The 18800-nt window shown below is 41.7% G+C and overlaps 1 protein-coding gene across 1 annotated transcript in view; it reads right to left on the reverse strand.

Moving 5' to 3' along the window:
* The window catches only part of pear1 (platelet endothelial aggregation receptor 1), a 59080-nt gene that overhangs the window by 4012 nt on the left and 36268 nt on the right, over window positions 1-18800 (reverse strand). Inside the window, exons 6-21 of the mRNA XM_026185550.2 lie at window positions 14517-14763; window positions 11739-11841; window positions 11293-11429; window positions 10646-10858; window positions 9560-9734; window positions 9351-9471; window positions 9106-9269; window positions 8140-8242; window positions 6492-6644; window positions 6268-6399; window positions 6036-6167; window positions 5346-5468; window positions 4904-5122; window positions 3089-3198; window positions 2732-2858; window positions 992-1054 (exon numbers count right to left, since the gene is read on the reverse strand). Coding sequence (XP_026041335.2) covers window positions 992-1054; window positions 2732-2858; window positions 3089-3198; window positions 4904-5122; window positions 5346-5468; window positions 6036-6167; window positions 6268-6399; window positions 6492-6644; window positions 8140-8242; window positions 9106-9269; window positions 9351-9471; window positions 9560-9734; window positions 10646-10858; window positions 11293-11429; window positions 11739-11841; window positions 14517-14763 — 2322 coding nt within the window. The remainder of the gene's footprint in view (window positions 1-991; window positions 1055-2731; window positions 2859-3088; window positions 3199-4903; window positions 5123-5345; window positions 5469-6035; window positions 6168-6267; window positions 6400-6491; window positions 6645-8139; window positions 8243-9105; window positions 9270-9350; window positions 9472-9559; window positions 9735-10645; window positions 10859-11292; window positions 11430-11738; window positions 11842-14516; window positions 14764-18800) is intronic.

Raw genomic sequence — 18800 nt, forward strand, 5'->3', positions numbered from 1 at the left:
GCTGCGTCTGTGTTTTCAGACCAGTCAAAATGTTTTCTCAGTCTGCTTAAATGTGTTTGCGCTACGAGGAGCTCTCAGGACCACTACACACAGCCCACGGCCGAGCATGTTATGAGCTTACTGTCTTTGTTTAACATGCATTTTAACATTTGCTAAATGGGACTAAACAAACAGTCCAGCTGAGGATGATGGGAATGTCATCAGTAAACAAGCAAGCCAAACTTTATTTGTACAGCACACTTGATTCGACGTGGCATTCAAGGTCAAGTGTGAGCTGAGGTGAGTAAAAAAAACAAAACAACCTACAGATAATGTAAAATGAATGAGATTCAAATAATTTAATAAATGCAAAGAAAATAAACAATGAAGAAGATAAAATCTGACTGAGTGTGCAAATCATGACAGAAGGCTTGATCTTTTGTGTGGCCTGGGTCCAATTCCACCCAGACTATCAGAAAATAATAGAAACTAATAAATAAAAAAATATAAATATAAAAATAACATTTAAGCAATAGAAGTGATAAAACATGGAAACAGGAATAAGATCAAATAAAAATTAAAACAACAATATGCAAGTAAAAATGTGGAAAACAAACATTCAACATGTCACAAGCACTAGAAAAAAAATGTGATCACATGGCGGCGAGAGATCGAACGCTACATTTTTCCACAAGTACATAGAGTTCCCCCAGAGGGGGCCTTTGAAACCAATTTACATGGACATCTAATTCACTCAAAGCTTGCTGTTAAAAAATTACACGGGTGTTAGAAGAAAAGTCCCCACAGTTAAAGCCTCTGTGGACCATGAATGTCTGTGTAAAATTTATGAAAAGCCATCTGATGGATAAAGGTGTGACGGTGGAGAACACTGTCATCCATAGACTGTCTAAATAAAGCATACTTTGTAAGCATACTTTGGACAGCTTTTCCACAGCTAACCTCAGACTTCAGCAGTAAGTAAGAAAAGAGAGAAAATGAGGTGATAAACTACCTTTGTTGTAATATTTTCCGAGGCTGGCGCTGTAGCTGTAGCTCCGATCGATGCCAAAAGCTCCTGTTAACAATAAAAGACAAATCAGACGTCTTCATTTTGCTTTATAGCGAGCTAATCAAAAGCAGATAAACTGCTGTGGAAACCTGTAAAAATCAATCCCAGGTGAGTGATAGGTGCTGGCAATGCAACTCTCACCTTTTACGAAGTCCTTATTATTTTTATAGTCTCATATCGAGTGTGCCCCGCTGACTAGGAAATGTGATGGTCGATAAACTTTGCTCGAGATTATAAGCAGGAACTACTTAAGCTTCTTCCTGGCCTGAGGCTCTCAGCCATTACCTGTTTAAGCAGCTATGCTGGCGCAGTTACTGAAAAGAGCCTAAGAAATATTTGAAATCTAAACTTTTGCACTCCACTCCAAGCTTCAGGCACAACTCTGATCAAGACCCTAAAAAAAGGGTTAAATTTGACTGAGACACTTTGATCCCTGACAGTTCAGCTTACCGAGGTTATTCTCTATTATCAGCTATGTTTTAACTCTTTCATTACCAATGAGGAACTACAGCAGATGTGTTTGGATCAAAAATAGATAGGGACTTATTCTTCTCATTTATATTCCAATTTTTCATTTTCAGATACCAATAAAATACTTTTCACTGTTCAAACAATAATTTCCAGGTCTGTCAACAAACTGTTTTAGCTCCTATCGCTTTAAAGGCCTCCCCTCCCTAAAAACCCCACTGTCTTCTGATTGGCTGCCCCTCCTCTCTCGTGCAACCAGAACCCTGGTGCCTGTAAGCCAGGCTTCTCTACTCATGTGCCTTTGGTGTCCCTGAGATGACTGTGTAAAAAGACCACACTGAGCTGATGTTAGCTCAGCACAAAATTACAAGAAAATGTCAGACTTTAAAAAAGCTTTTGGCTCGCAGGGATTATTTTACATTTACCTCATAATTTAAAACTTTGATCATGATTGTAATCATCTAACATCAGGACATGAGAGAAAATGAGAAAAGCATGACATAGCACCCCCCCCCCCCCCCCCCCCTCATATATAAGGGTGGACAGCAAAACTGTGCAGCAAGCCTCTAGTGGGCTTGCTGCACAGTTTAAAAAGGTTTAACTCTGTGGACATGGCCATCAGAGGAACAGCAGTTCTTTGTTTTCTCACTTTGCCAGAGGTCACCACTTAGTCATAATAATATAATATTAAACTTTAAATATCATCAGAAGTCTGCACAAATCCTTCTAAGAAAGGACACGTATGAGATCTTTGCACTTCAGCTTCATACTTGCTCTTCAGTGAAAATAAAGACGTTTGGTTGATCCCACATGAACTCTGATTAATGTTGCACAAGACGTTTTCTTTCCACCTGTTATGACCGTAATTAAAGAATGCATTTAACTTAAGTGACATAACTGTTTAATTATTGACTACAATTTGATCACTCTGTTATATTACTATGAGACAGGCAAAGATAATGTGATGACAGTAATGTCTTATTTTGTAGCATCCCCCCCCCCCCACAGACACACACACCCCTCACCGCCAGCCAGCAGTTGCAGATTTTGCTGATTACTTTAATGCCGCTGTGGTCAGAAGGTCAGGAAACCAGGTTCTTGCTTTTATAAGCTTGTAAATGTTAATGTGCTCATTTTATTCTAGTCTACAGCTGCAGGTGTGCCCTCTAAATGATCCTTATGTGAATCACGCAGTGGAGAGTCACCTAGACGGACCTGAGTCTTTGCGAGGCTCGTGGTGTTTCCAGTCTGCAGGCAGAGTGGCATTGGTCTCGACTCCAAACAGACCTCGTCTCTCCCTCTCTGCGTTCTTCACACTGCAGAACAGCTGGTTGTTGGTGTTCTGTAAGGCAGGAAAAATGATAAACCGTCGCAAATGTACAAAAGCCAAATGAAGCGCTGAGGACCAATGACCTACTGCGTCTACACGTTTTGGTATCATATGATTTCACAACCCCCTGAATACATAGCCAGCTGTTGCTGACTGTCCAAATGACATATTCCTCCCATTGCTGCCCTTCAGTTGCAATGAGGCATGAAGCTTTCTCCTTAGATATCAGAGATGACATTCACCTTGATGGTGCGGTCGTGGTTGTTGGGGAGGTGTGGCAGCGGAGGCCTGTTCTGGCTCAGTGTGTGGTAGCTGGGGTTGGAGTAGTAATGGTGGTAACTGTGAGGAACATCTGCAGGATGAAAACAAACACATGGCATCACGTCTGCTGCTATTAAATTACCTCAAGGTCAATAAAATGCATTCCACAATCACACAGAGTGAGATAGACATGAAACCGCACTGTGCATACAAACGACATCAACATCACAGTTCTCCAAAAATACTCAATATCCAGCGTAGATCGCTGACCGGCTGAATCTTCTTCTGCAAAGGCATGTTAGCAGTCAGCAGTGACAGCAGTCACAAATATAAATATTTACAGGGATTCAATAAGAATCCTCAACAACACCACAAAATCTGCCACAGTCCCACTTGTTGCAACATTTAATTTATCCCTTATGTATAAGATGACTTCAATTACTGCAGTTAATAAATGGCTGACACTGAGCATGATATCTATCTAGTTTACTGCACCAGTTTGTAAAACAATCAAATACGTTTGGCTGAATTAAATGGAAGTTTGAAACATATCTGACCATGCCTTCTTCTTCCAATTCTAACATACTATATGAAAAATTTGTTCAGTGATTTATTTTCATAATAAACCTTATTCAGGTGGCCTTCAAGTCCACTTAAATCACATTCGGTCATCAACTGTTGTACCAAAAGAAAACATATTTTTTTTAAAAATATAGTTATGTTGATTTCTGACGTCCTGCTTTATATTTTTAAGGCTTAAAAAGTGTTTTAGTGTCAGTTTAAACCTCCAGCAGGGAAGTCAAAAAGTGAAAATCAGCCGTCACATCAACACATTAATCAAAGAGTCAAATTTATATCCACAAACACAAATTTTCCTTTTTTTTGGCTGCAATGACGATTCTCCCATCTACTAATTTATGTCTATGTACACAAAATATATAATATTTTCCAAAAGAGTGAAAAATCCACACGTTTGAGGGTGGAGTGATTGGCAGTGATGTGACCTATGTTGGTGGAAACCACTAGAACCATAGTGCTGGTCCCTCACGAGAGATCAAAAACTACTGTTCGATTTTGCACAGGGTAAGATTTAGAAAAAGACCCTGGTTTTGGTTCAAATACAATGACTCGATTTTATTTTAAAGGCGGTTTGTTGCGTGCCGGGGTGACGTGTTCCAGCTGGACAGGATCAACAACATACGTGCTGCAGACACAAAACATTCTTCTCATTGAAACACGTTAGCTTTACTGCAAAAAAAAAAAAAAGTTACTCGTCTCCAAGAACATGAACAAATACATTACTTCTCCTGTTTTGCCACAAAGTGCATAAAGTGTGTTATTAGCCGTGCTGGAAAAAGAAGAGCAAACGTATGAAAGTAAAGATGAAAGCAGTTTCTAAGGTGACTGGATTTTCAGGTGCAGCTGCCTGTGCACGCTCCAGCATGACAGTAAAATACTGGGTGATTGTTCCCACTGAACATGTCAGATTGTCATTATCCAGCGATGTTCTCGTACCCCCCGTCTGCACTTACCAAACCTTACTGGAAACTGCATGGTGCTACACACTACCACATTGTAGGTTTAAGTTCAGTGCTAAATTATTGTTGCTGTAATTCAACCTCATATCCACAGGAGATGAATCCTGTGTTGAGATTCTGATGTTTCAAACTCTGAACAGTCTGACTGGATGTGTCAGATTTTACTTTGAATCTGTGTCCGTTTTATGTTACGCATGCAGCGCTCAGTGGGATGAGCCATTCTCTGCATGAGCAGACAGAAGCATCTTCAGACTGTACCTGGAACGGCATATTCAGAGTTGACGGTGCGGCTGGTGGAGAAGGAGACAGTCGGGGTGTTGTTCTGCTTTTCCTTCTGCCTGCGGCGGTAGAGCAGCAGCAGAGCCAGCAGCAGGACCACCAGAATGACAAGCACAACGATGCCGGCGATGGCCCCCCACGACTCCCTCTCTCCAGGATTAAGACGACTCATGACGCTCCCCGTCTGCTGAAAGGAGTCTGACAAGCAGAGGGTGGAAGGAGAGCTCAAGTACAACAACCAGAGCAGCTTTCATGATTAATTCATTATTATTATGAACACATTACAGGTTACATGTTCAATTCGGTTTTATTCATATAGCACCAAATCACAACAACAGCCGCCTCAAGGAGCTTTATATTGTAAGGTACTGTAAATGTCAGTGTTATAACTCCCAAACTTCTGCTAACATGAGGTCCGTACCTTGCTTGCAGTCGTCGCCTCTGTTTTCACACACACAGTCTCCAGTAAATCTGTCACAGAGGAGGTTGGCTGGACAGGAACAGGTCTGAGCACAGAGCTGGCCGAAACGTCCCGGATCACACGCTGGAAAACAAAGTACATTTCTCTGACTTATTTCCCCTTCAGCAGCATCTGTATGAGATATCTGTTGACGTTTTACAGGACTCACTTGATTGCTCCTATTATTCTGTTAGGCCTCATCTCAGCGAATCTGAGTCACTGAGCTGGTCCTGTGTTTGTGCTGCTTTTTAATGCAAATATCTGTTTTGTTTCAGTTGTTCTGGTGAAAATTCTAGTATTTTGTTAGTCGAGCACTAATTAGCAGGTGTTTGTTTCTCTGTGATGCATCTGGACAGTTTATGATTGCTGCTTGCTGACTAAGCTAACTGGCAACAGCTGGTAGTTTAAATATGGTCACTTCCAGCTCTAAAGCAAAGCAAGATGCTCAGATCAACGCCTCACATTGGCTGCTTCCAATGATTAGAGTGGGTCTATGGATAAAAGCAAGGCCCTGGCTGCTGGGAAGTTAAAATAGTGATTATTAATCAACAGATTACCACTTCAAGTTCTAACCCTGTAGATACTCTAAACAAATCAAAAGCACCGTACTGTCCACGCTCTCATCTCTGCATGAAATCCTGTGGCACTCACGTTTGGAGCAGTCGATAGCGGTCCAGCCTGGTAAACATTCACAGTGACCGTTCCGGTGGTTGCACGTGGAGTTGTTGGCACAGGGAAGACACACTTCAGAGCACTGTTTTCCAAAGTAGCCAGCTGGACAAACTGTAACCACAGAAAAGAACCTGCTAAATGTCCTGCACTCACTTGTAAATGAAAGATCAGCGGCTTTTTGTGATGACTGCTGATTAGTGAGAAAGCCCACCTTGGTCACAGTTTGGCCCAGTGTATCCAGGTAGACAGTCACACTCTCCTGTCACATGATGGCAGCGGTATGATTGGCCGCAGGACTGACACGTCATACTGCACTGGTCACCGTACGTACCCGTTCTGCATTCTGAGGGAAACAGTAGGGCTGATATTAGACAATGCATACAGCGAGCGAGTCTTTAAGTCGTTTTTTATTAACTCATCAGATACAACGCTCACTGTTTTGGCAGGTGACTCCCCAGTAGCCTGGGCGGCACACACACGCTCCAGTTTCCCTCAAACACGTGTCGCTGTTTGGACAATGCTTGAAGCAGGTCTGGTTACAGTGGCGCCCCCACAGGCCCTCTGAACACGGCTCACTGCAGCGGGGACCTAAAGGAAATGAAGCAGTGAGCACATAAACGAAGCAGGAAATTACAACTTTTATTGACTCTAATCACATCATTTAGTTTAATAAAGGACCTACAGTTTTACATCTGCTAAAGCAAAGAGCAGAATGCCTTTCACTATCCCAAGTGTAAATCAGTTACTGATCTAAATACATAAAAACATGGTTATAACTGTATAATAAAAATGTAGTTGAAATGATAAACAGGAACAGAGAGAAATGGGAACATGAGGGGTTTTAGTGGTTAACAGTTTCAGAAATGTTGCTGCTGAGCAGCCAACTCTGAAATATTTGGTAATTTAGTGTTCTCACCAAAAAGATTTTTCAAAACTGTAACTAACACGTTTTCCCCGAAACACAAAGAGCCTGTTTTATTTGCATGGATGGGAGGTGCAAAACCAGAAAAAAGTGCTTTTCATACTGGGCCAGTCTAGCAGCCTTTACGAGGCTGCACTGGGGTATGGACGTAAGAGTGAAACACTAACATCAGCATGTCAATGTTCACCTTCACTAGCACGAAACACACACGTGTTAGGTTAACAGAGTCCTCTCTAAACCCCCAAAATATTAGTCTCATCGAGTCAACAGAAGAATTGTTGGAGGTCAATAAGAGTGCAATATGTATGACTTTAACCCTGTGAGGTCATAAACATAAGCCAGATCATATCTCTTAGACAGAGCAAAAAAATGACTTTCTTGGAACAAATGTAAAAAATATTTCATGCATGTTAGAAGGTTTCGTTTTTGTCCCATATTTGTTAAAACACAGGAGAAAAATGTATTCACAAATGAAACGCTCTGTTTTCAAAGGCTTACAGTTTAGACCTCACAGGTCGAGTCAGGTGGTGTCGCGACAATCAGAAAAATGAATTTCAGATTGAAAAAACTTCATCTGGACAGCTGAGTAAGGCAACAAATGTTTAAGATCACCGCCTTCCCTTTTTAAATGGTCATATATGAAAAAGAAGGAGGAAGGAATTGGTGTTTAGTAATTCAGTTCAATTCGGCTTTATTTATACAGCACCAAATCACAACAACAGTCACCTCAAGTCACCTTACATTGTAATGTAGACCCTACAATACAGTGAAAACCCAACAATCGTATGACCCCCTATGAGCAGCACTTTGGCGACAGTGGGAAGGAAAAACTCCCTTTTAACAGGAAGAAACCTCCAACAGAACCAGGCTCAGGGAGGGGCGAGGCCATCTGCTGCGACCGGTTGGGGTGAGAGAAGGAAGACAGGATAAGAGAGACAGAGATTAGTAACTTATAGTAAGAAACTTGATTAATTGTACAAATCTGATTGGCTCTGACACTGCTTACATTTACAACTAGACTTTCTTTAAGTCACACAACAATGAGAATAAAGGAGAGCAAGGATGGTTTAAAACCTGTGGCTCACAGTTTATCAGACCAGACTCATCTGTGACACCAAAGCCAAGCTGGCAGCGATACATCAGCAGGACGTCATCACTTACCAGACCAGCCTGGCAGACAGTGGCACTCCCCAGTGGTAGCTTGGCAGCCGTCGGCATGAACACAATCACACCTCTTCAGGCAGCCAGGCCCAAACGTGCCCATCTGCACAATGAACAAGTGCCAACGGGCAAAGAACTGTCAGGGGAATCTCCTCCACATTTGGCCAGCCCAGTCAGAGTGAGACAAAATACTACACTGGCAATGTGATGTTGTGTAGACAGCCTGGTGGGCTGGCATCGCAAAGACAAGAGGGGTACTTTTCCAAAATGCAGATTGAAGCATACAGAGGGCGAGGTAAGGGATTCAAAGCTGGACACTTCTACGGGCTGCTTAATCAGAAAACAGACAACCCCTAGAATTATCAGCCGTATGATTTGAGTGTCAGTCTTATCAAAGACGCCATTCGTCTCATCAGTGTGACATGGACTAAACACAGACCAGACTTTTCTTATCTTGGAGAGCATTTATGTTACACAGTGACAAAGTGACATCTGTGACAAAGTGACAACCACTGCTTTTATTTTGTTTATATTTTATATGCATTCAGTGTGTTATTGCACACTTATTAATTAAGATCTCCATTTACCTTTATCTGCTGATTTGATGTGACAGGTTATTTTTATTAAATACACAATAACAATATATGTTATATATTTGTTTACATTCCAGTTTCCCCATCGAGCTGAGTCATAAAAGCATTATTGCTGTTACTCTGTGCACTTGTGTGCAGGTATGGTGTCTGAGAACATTCGTATTCAAGGTTCAAGGCTGTTTTATTGTCGCCCTACAGAGAAAACTGTCTGAGACTAAAGACACTGCTGTATAGGACAGACGTGTCACAAAAACAGCGCTCCCTGTTGTCTTGTAAAAGGATTAATCTATTTAATACCTGGTTTTCCAACATCTTTTACAACTTCAAGGGTAAATATTATATATAACTCCTGTCAGTATCTCCAGATACTCACCGGGCACGGTTGGTCACAGCGCGCCCCCTGCCAGCCAGCCGTGCAGGTGCAGGATCCATCTGCAGGGTTGCATTTTGCTCCGTTGGCACAGTGACACGTGGCATTGCATCCTGGACCCCAGGTTCCTTCGGAGCAGGGGATGGAGCAGTCCAGACCTCGCCAGCCTGCAGACCCACAATCAACTGTAAGTCTTTGTTTTCCTTTTGGCCAGTTTTCCTTCATGATTGTTTTTCTTTACTCATCACCTTCTTTGCAGAAACAAGTTCCATCAATCGGTGAGCAGTCCACATAGTTTTTACAGGAGCACTCCAGGGAGCAGTTCTTGCCATAGGTGCCACTTTTACAGGGATTTTCACAGTGAAGCCCCTGCAGTAACCCCCAAAGTTTGGTTTACATGAAGACACAACAGGTATAGAAAGTGAGTCATGAGTCGTTAATCTACTCTACCACTGACCGTGAAGCCCGGGGCGCAATGGCATCGTCCTGTGGCCCCATCACACACCCCTCCATTCACACAAAGACACGGCTCCAGGCAGCCATGACCATAGAAACCATGAGCGCAGGTCTCATTGCAGTATAGTCCCGCCCAGCCCGGTTGGCATGTGCACTCTCCTTTCATTGGATGGCAGCTGGAGAGTGTAAGCAGACATAAATATGAATGGAGCAGTGAGAAACAGAGGACCTAATGCCAAAGAAAACCCACAGTCAGCGCCTGTCTACATGTACTTCAGTACTTGTCTTCATACTGCAGAGGGGCATGAAACCACTTTAAAGAAATTATATTTGATGCTGCCATTTTTCTGAGCTGGAGAATAATCTCATTGGTTGACTTTATGGTTGATGGAGCCACTGCAGCATAAGATGTTAATCAGGCTCCGTGATGCCCACAAAGGCCTGAGAAATGAAAACATCTGTGGCTGTGTGGTCTGCTTAAAGCAGCTCTTTAATTACATTTTGTGCTGCAACATTATGATACGATATGATAACATTTAACCTATACTTGGGAATTTCCAGGTAAACCTAACTGGATGAAGATCCTGGAATAGACAAGATTATTATAGGAGATCTCATTTGGTCTCATTTGGGAAGGATCCCTCAGAAGGACTTGGAAAACATGGCTTTCTGGCTTAATATAAGCACTGATGGATGGATGGTTGGATAATATAAATAACATGCCATCAGCCTCAGTTAAAATGGTGCAATACTATGCAGATAAAGTAAATAACACATATTTATGAACCAGTTATTATAATATTATTGTTCAGGATCTTTTTGAGAAATATCTGAGAGTGTTGTGAACACGAACTATATAATTAATAAAACTGTGTGTCCTGTAAAACCTACAACATTATTAAAAGAAGAAGAAAAAAACCACCCTTTGGTTAAACAGCGCAACATAAAGTGTAGAACAAGGGTAGCGTCAAATATGTGAATTCAAATTACAAGAATGTTTTTTTAATTTTTCACTTCACACTGCATGCATCACTATTCAAAGCAGTAAATGAAGCTTTTGCCAGACTCATGTAAGAGCTGCTCTTACCTGAGTGTGTGTTTGTCCTGACAGAGACACGTGCGCTCACAGTGCATGCCATATATGCCGTCTGGGCACATCCTGTCCCTGCAGTGCGGACCGCTGAAGCCCGGCTCGCACAGACAGGCTCCATCGATGTTGTAGCAGCGCGCACCGTTAGCACAGTCGCACACGCCTTTACAGTCCTGTCCGTAACTACCTGCAGCACACTCCTCCTTACACCTTAATGCAGGAAAACACACAGACAGAAAAAAGCTGGGGCAATGGGATAAAATATACAAATGTGTGTTTGAGCACAGTATGCACAAACCAAATCTAAACGTTCTGCATTCCTGTGCCTCTGCTGTTTGGTTTTGCCTGAATTTTGGAGAAAAACATGCTCAAATTACTCCTGTTCACTTACAAGAAATCATAACCAGGCTGCCTTTTAATTTGAAGACAAAAAAAATGGATGACAGTGTCAAAACAATTTAAAATGCTTTCTCCAGTCAAAGGTTTCAATTGTAATGTCGAGAAGACAACTTTTCTCTGTCGGTGACTAATCCAAACATTAGACGTGGCACCGGTAAGCATACTGGAGAGGCACCTGCACAGGAAAAGCAAGAAAAGGCGGAAACAACCACATGCTGTCCAAAGATCCACTTTCACTTGCTTACCTGTGACCAGTGAAACCTTTAGCACACTGACACTGTCCAGTTTCAGCGTCACATTTTCCGTTGTTGTGGCAAACACACTCCTCAGTACAGTTTGGCCCAAACCTTCCTTCTGGACATCGCTCGGTACAGACTGGACCCTGAACAGCAGAATGGAAAAATCATTAAGCACACAGAAAAACAAAAAAGACAAATGGATATAGATGCGTTATTGCAAAAATATGAACTAAAATGCCATCGGCTTCTGCACTCACTGAGAAAATAATGTGCTGTCAGATGGGCTCGCAATCAGAACAACATGTGCAAGTCATGCAAGTGCATCCTTTCAAAATGTCAGTGTTACAAAAAAGTGACTGTTTTTCCAGAATTCGAAGCCAGCTGGAACATGAAACACGAGCTAATTTAAAACCTGGCAACCTGCATGAGTAACAGAAAGCCTCAAAATATACCGTCCATCCAGGTGGGCAAGCGCAGATCCCTTTGCCTTTACAGATGCCACCATTCTGGCACGGGCATCGCGCCTGGCATTTCCTCCTACACGAGGTCTCACAGCTGGGGGGAGAAAAAAGATGGCTTAATGTCTCCTGACTGCAATTAACTGCTTTTAGCGACAAAAGACTGCATTTGTGTTGGTACATTACTCAGAAACCTGCAGTATTCATTTTCAGCTCCATTAAAAAAAAATTGTAGAGCGGTGTTGAATATTACGCAGTTCAAAATAAACCTTATCAATCTTTAAACTTTCCAGGGTGGACTTGCAGACTCCATGAATGTGGAAGAACTGAGATGAAAAAGGCAGCTAGTTTATTCATCCTTTTGAAAACTGATTGATGCTCAATAAAGAAGAAACATATATTTCACAAGCTATAGGACCTTCTGCCGTCTGGCAAATTTCACCGGAAATGGGTTAAAGGGCGTCTTTCACTTGGACTTATGGTTCCAGCTTTTTTTTTCTTTAATCTTGGCGAATATTTTTTTCTTTTCTTTAAGTTTCTTTTCAACTTAAAGAAAAGAAACACTTTGCAGGCATGTTCTTTATATTGTGGTTTTGTCAGCTGCACATCCATGATTTAAATCTCCCGTTTCTCTGCATCCCAAAGATGCTCTATTAGACTCAGATCTTGGGATCATTTAAACGTTGTTATGCTAAATAAAAGCTGCTCAGTATAACCTGAGCTTTGTTACATGGTGCATTATCCTGCCGGAAGCAGTCGTCAAAAGAAGGTTGCACTGTGCTCATAAATACTTGATGTTTACTTGATGCTAAGGGCCTCAAAGTGCGTCAAGAAAAATATCCAACACATCATTACAAAATCAACAACAAGCTGAAGCTTTGATCCAAAGCAAGATGGATCCATGCTTTCATGTTGTTTACACCAAACTGTGACCCTGTCATCCAAATGTCACAACAGAAACTGAGACTAATTAGATCAGGTAATATTTCCCAAACTGTTGTCATCTGATTTTGTTGGGTCAGTTTCCTGTTTTTAGCTGACAGGAGCGGCATCCAGTGTGGTCTTCTGCTGCTGTAGCCCATGTGTGTTGTGCATTGTGAAATGTTGGTCTGCGTACTTTTGTTGTAACAAGTTGTGAAAATACAGAAAAACATAATAGATCAACTTCTGGACTCAATTTTAGAATTTTTCCTGCAGTTTTTATGTCTAAAAGTAGCTGAATATGTAAAAAGAATCAAGATGATCCATCAATTCCTCTTCCGGTAATGCGGAATGTGTCTTTAACCAATCACATTAGAGATTACAACCATCGCAAGGATATTACATTTTCTAAAACGGATGATATGAAAACGCTACAAATACACACAATTATTGACCCAGATTTATCCCCTAATCTCTGTTGCCAAGCCGCCTTTTTTATTTAGCTCAAAGTGGAGTGTTGTGCTTTCACATTGGCAGAATGAGAGTTTCCACTAATGTGTAGTGGGGAAATGTTTTTACTGCTTACTCATCCTCAGGGGCATCTAAAAAACAGGGCGTAACAGATGACTCATGGAGTACAGAGTAGACCATCGGGGTCTCTTTTCAATCTCACGGAAACAAATAAAAAGATGGATCAGCAAAGAGGAAGATGAGGGTCTAACATACCTCTGGAGAACATTCGGGTAATTAAGTAGGGTCTAATCAAGTGCTGTAATAAATGTCTCCCAAAAGAAATAACTAACAAAGTACAATATTCTAAAAATGGCTCCTAATGAAAAGGAAAATACACTGTTAACTTTTAGCAAGAGCGACTCGCAGAAGGCTGCTAAAATATCCGAACTGTTAGATGGATTGCAATCTAATTTTATACAGGCACTCATGGCTTCCCAATCCTAAATTCATCCCACCGCACCTCCATAATAAACGGGACCCAAAAAATCTGCTGCCAACGTCTCACAGAGGTCCAGGCCCCGAGGGGTCGGAGCTATTTTGGTGTGCATCTCTTCAGCATTTCTAATTAGTGTGTCAGGCATCATTCTGATTTGATTAACTTCTTGGTTACCGCTAACACAACTGCTAACAAGGTATCAATCTTCAAGCTGTATATTTTCTTGCATCCGATAACCTAAATATAGTCCCACAAATGTCTAGTGTGATCTTACTTTTGCTCACCAGACGCTTTCAGCACATTAGGATGAATATCTGCTTCGACTCTTAGGATTAATCAAGAATCTGACCATATTTCTCCATCAGAATTTCTTCCATAGCCTGGAGCTGAAAGTCGATTTTTGTACCTTACATTCCCAATAATCATCTACTAACATTTCTTCTAGTGTCACCACAAGGTTACTCACAGACTTTAGATGTGCTTTCAATATTTATTCCCCAAGCAGAAATGTGAAATAACTGCCTACCCTTTGAGTTTTAATCCAGCACCATCATGGGGCCAGAATTTGTGAGATAATTGTCAAAGTATGCAATATATACATATACAAAGTACAGACTCGGCTGCTAAGAAAATGTTAGCATTAACAGATGAAGGAAAGCTGGTGAATATGGTTAATGTCGGCACTTTGGATTTGTCATTTTGTCATCATCGTGCTTGCACAGCTGTGGTGTCTGTGAGGTGGCCTCATGCAAATCTCACCCAAGAGTCAGATTTTGAATGAAACTGAAAAGTAAGTTCTTCATAGAGAAACATTGCCAATGTCTGTAAATTTTTATCACTTTTTACAAAGTCAGTGTTGGATTTTAGAAATTTGCTAAGCTGTTTTGTTTGTTTGGACTTACTAAGTCCCTGTGAATCCATCCCGACAAATGCACTCTCCTGTTGCTTTATCGCAGGATCCTCCGGTTGCACACTTGCACCTCTGCAGACAGCGCTTCCCAAATGTGCCTGCTGGACACGACTCTTCACAGTAGCGTCCATTGAACCCTGGAGGACAGCGACATGATCCCTTCACAGGGTCGCAGAGAGCTCCGTTCTCACACTTGCACTGCTGCTTGCAGTTCGCTCCCCAGTGTTTATCGTCACAGTCTGAAAGGTCAAAGGGCAAACTCAGTATACTGAATCATGTAAAACATTAGCCTTTTCCAACATTTTTATATATCTTTTGATTTTGTTTCAAACTGAAAGAGTTAGTTCCTATATAGATCTATACCGCAATCATGGTATTGGCTTGCTCAGATCATACCTTCAGATCTCATATGGGGCACATGTAACCTGTTTCAGCCTGCTGCACAGCTTCTCCTTGTAATTGTCTGACTTAATGTCACGTCTGCTGCCATGCATGCTCTGTCATCTACTGGGGCTCTTGTTGCAGCTCTCCACGTATGACCATAGCTTTTCTATAGCTCTTAACTGCAGCCAGAGGGGTAGTAACGAAATAAATACAGGAACCTGCAACATGGGCTCCTCTTCTTTGTGTTTGTGCCGTTGTTGGTGTTTAGCTCTGGGGAATATAAAAAGATCTCATCTGGAGTGGAGTGAGGCCAAGTGTTAAAAACTTTTTTGATCCTTGATGCTTCATCTTTGTTCCCCTTTTCAAGCCAACTTTTCCAGCCATGAGCATTTGACCCACACATAACTCTCTCACCATAAGGGGATGAATCGCTGGCTTTTTTAGGACTTCCACAAGCTCGTCTCTGCATGGGCTGATGTCCCACAATCCCTTTGTGTAGACAAAGACAAACTGACGCAGGACCGTAAATGGCGCATTGAGGGGTGTTCAGAAAGAAGAAGACTAGCAACTGTTCAATGACCACAGACCCTGGAATGTCATTGAAATTCACCAATTTGCAGAGATGAGTCAGAGTAACACTGACCAATGAGAAGAGAGCACACCCTGAGATATGTTCTTCTCAACTTTGAGGGAAGCAACTGAAGCAACTGCCAACAGGAGAAATTGATACCACTGACTGGCATGTGATGAGGTGAGAAATACAAGTACAACATACATAATGATGTTCTAAAGTCTAAGTGAAACAAGCAATCACTTCATATGTGGATGAGACTTTAGGAAGAACTGGCAGGATGCAGAGCAGAGCCACGCGGCCCGATTACAGCAGATGGAAACGATGATCTTCTTTCTGCTGAAGTGGTCCTGATTGATCTCAGCTAAAAAAGGATTCAGCTCAGCTTTCAAACACGTCTTTCCAAAAATCAGACTGAGCATGTGTTTATACAGGACATCGCATTACTGTATTTATTCTGAAGAAAAGTTGTCCTTTTGTTTTGTTTTTTTCCACAACCCCCACAGCTCGTGCAGTCACACGACTGCACACACTCACACGACGGAGCTTCTCACTTTCATTGCCCACATTTTCCTGTGATTTAAACCAGTCGTTTTCCAGTAAAACCTCCTGCTTCTCTAAACAGTGAGTCAAAGCTACTCTGCGATGCTGGAAATGAAATAAAAACACCGAGTCAAAATAAAATTACACATGATTATTGAAACTTGCATACGGTGCAAGTATGATGATTTTGTGTCCGTTCTGTTGCTCCTAATTGATTTTCCTCCCCACACACTGTTATGTACGCTCAAATATATGATGTCATGGGAAACAAACAGAAACAAATGTGATTAGATTCTGTGCCCTGTTCAACAACAACAAGAGAGGGAGTGTCTGATGCCATTCTTCCTCAACCAAATCTATCCCTTTAGCTCGCAAATGTTACGTTACTGGCAGATAATTTGGAATTGGCAGGGAGATCTGCATGGAGAGGATTTTAATGGAAAATAATGCAGGAGCCTGGTGATTGGCTCTCGAGGCTTGTACGCAGAGGAAATTCACACAAGGTTTGGATTTCAGTTCATGATGAAGAGATCTTAGTCCATGGAGAGAACCCAGATTGGTCATGGGTGCATTCTTAAAATTTCTCATCAATTACCTCGACTATCTTGGACATCGGAGAAAACGTGATATCCAATAACACTGACGTAACTGATGGATGGGAGTCGGTTATCTTCTCCAGAGCTAAAAGTGTTTCCAACAATTTCACGCTGACCTGCAGTGAATCATCCTCTGCTCTGTGAGCTACACTCCATGCGTGTACGTGTCTCACTCCCACCTTTGCCGGTGTTGAACATACGCCCGAGCACGGCTTAGAAAAATACAAGGAACTGCATTGACTGTTACTCTCAGCATGTACAGCCAAATTTGTCGTGGAGCAAATCGCGCTGCCACAGACTGTAGAGTTTATTGCACTTACTCGAAGCCTCTTTTGTTTAAAAGAACTTCACTTGTTCTCTGTGTGGGCATTGGAGAAGGCAGTATGTCACGTTGAGTAACGAGAAACTCAGCTGGAGCAGCGATTATGTTTACACAGACATTCTCCAGGGCACCAGGGCAGATTTACTGAAGGGCTCTGAGAGCTGACTGCTGATACAACCAGCAGTTGTTTGAGTGAGTGGATGAAATTTACCAGAGTGGACGTGAACAGGAAGCTATAATCCCATTTTTATTAGTCTTACTGTGGAAATTGATTTTCAAGAGGATAAGTAATCTGGATATATGTGAATTTAAACTTTCGATACAATGATTATAAATCCCTTTTGCCATGCTTGTTACTTGGGCTTTCAATATCGGATATGGACAATTTATTCTTGATATAGCTGTATAAGAGGTATCAAACATGCAGTGGTCTGATAGTGCTGCTACTGTATCAGCTGCATTCGCTCAAAGAAAAAGAAAAATGTCTTCAGTGGAGACATTGGCCTTGTTTCTGTTGCAGGAAACTGTTTCATCTGTTGCATGTTTGTGCATGCTCTTACTGCAGAAACCAGCCTGTAGGACCTCTTTCTGAGTTCTTGCCATGAGAGAAAACAAGCGCAGTCACCATTTAAGGCATGTCTGAGCTTCCCCCAAAACTGCTGAGTCTTGCTCAACGCTGATTATGAAAACTCAGAAAAAGCTTTCTTTCATGTAATCACATCCTCCTCCACATGAATGCAGTCGCATTGGGAACCCAGTACAGCTTAAATCAAGTTATGGAAACATATTTTCACATGTTAACATTAGTTGCTATGACTTTGCTCACTTGTCTCCGAACCCTCTCTTTTTCTGCTCTCTCTTTACTGCCCTCCTAGCGTAAGGGTTTTCAGGACATACATGCAGCAAATGTTTTGCTCATGTTGACATGTCTTAATTTGCACAAATATGGATTTCCCCAGCTTCCATGTAATCATAGCATGTGAAAATGTTTCTTTGCTTTGGTGTGAAAGAACAGTGAGTGCAGGCTGCTGTAATATCAAACACTAACATTTGCCAAATACAGTAGTTGGATGTTATAACCGACAATACAACTTATTAAATTGTCTCACTTTTTTTTAAACTGAACTGAACAGTCAAGCTGTTGCAGTATTGCTGCATCACATCATGAGACACATGATTTCAGTGGAAACAGAACAGCCAAAAGGCCCAAACAGGGCTCCGTTACTCTAAATGTTCGCACCACCAAGTCTCTGCCAAACCTGCAGCGGCCAATAGAATTATCCAAAACATGATTCTGTATGTCCTTAAACACATCTAAAAAACTATGTTTGGATACGGATGCTTTAGATTTATGTCTAGTAATTTTGCAACTGTAGATGTCCACAACTGGATATTTGCTGACAACAGTTTGCAGTACAACAATGGATTAGAATCAAGTACTGCTTCCAGTTGGGAACCAGCTCTCGATTTCCATGAGAATTACATGACTCCAAGACTATCACCTCCGTTTATCAGAGCTGGCATAGTTTTCCAACAGCTGCACATTGCAAAACAATGACTTCAAACTGAGCCATTAGTAGTAGGCAGTAGAGCCTCTGCTTACCTGATTCACATGGAAGCATTTTTATTCCGTTTCTACTCAGTGTTACGAGTTTGAGAGTTAGCAGGCTCTTCTCCACACAAATATGATAATGAATCGGTTCATAATATGACACATAACAAGAATCAAATGCTATCAAACAAATCTTATCATCACTCCCTCATTGGAGATGTGATTTCTGAGCTCCCAGCTGGCTGAGTCCTTCATCAGTTAATTATTCACATCTGTTTGTTTCACGTACTTTAGCCAACCTATGTCCA

Source organism: Astatotilapia calliptera, chromosome 11 (assembly GCF_964374335.1).
Source record: "Astatotilapia calliptera chromosome 11, fAstCal68.1, whole genome shotgun sequence".
Lineage (NCBI taxonomy): Eukaryota > Metazoa > Chordata > Actinopteri > Cichliformes > Cichlidae > Astatotilapia > Astatotilapia calliptera.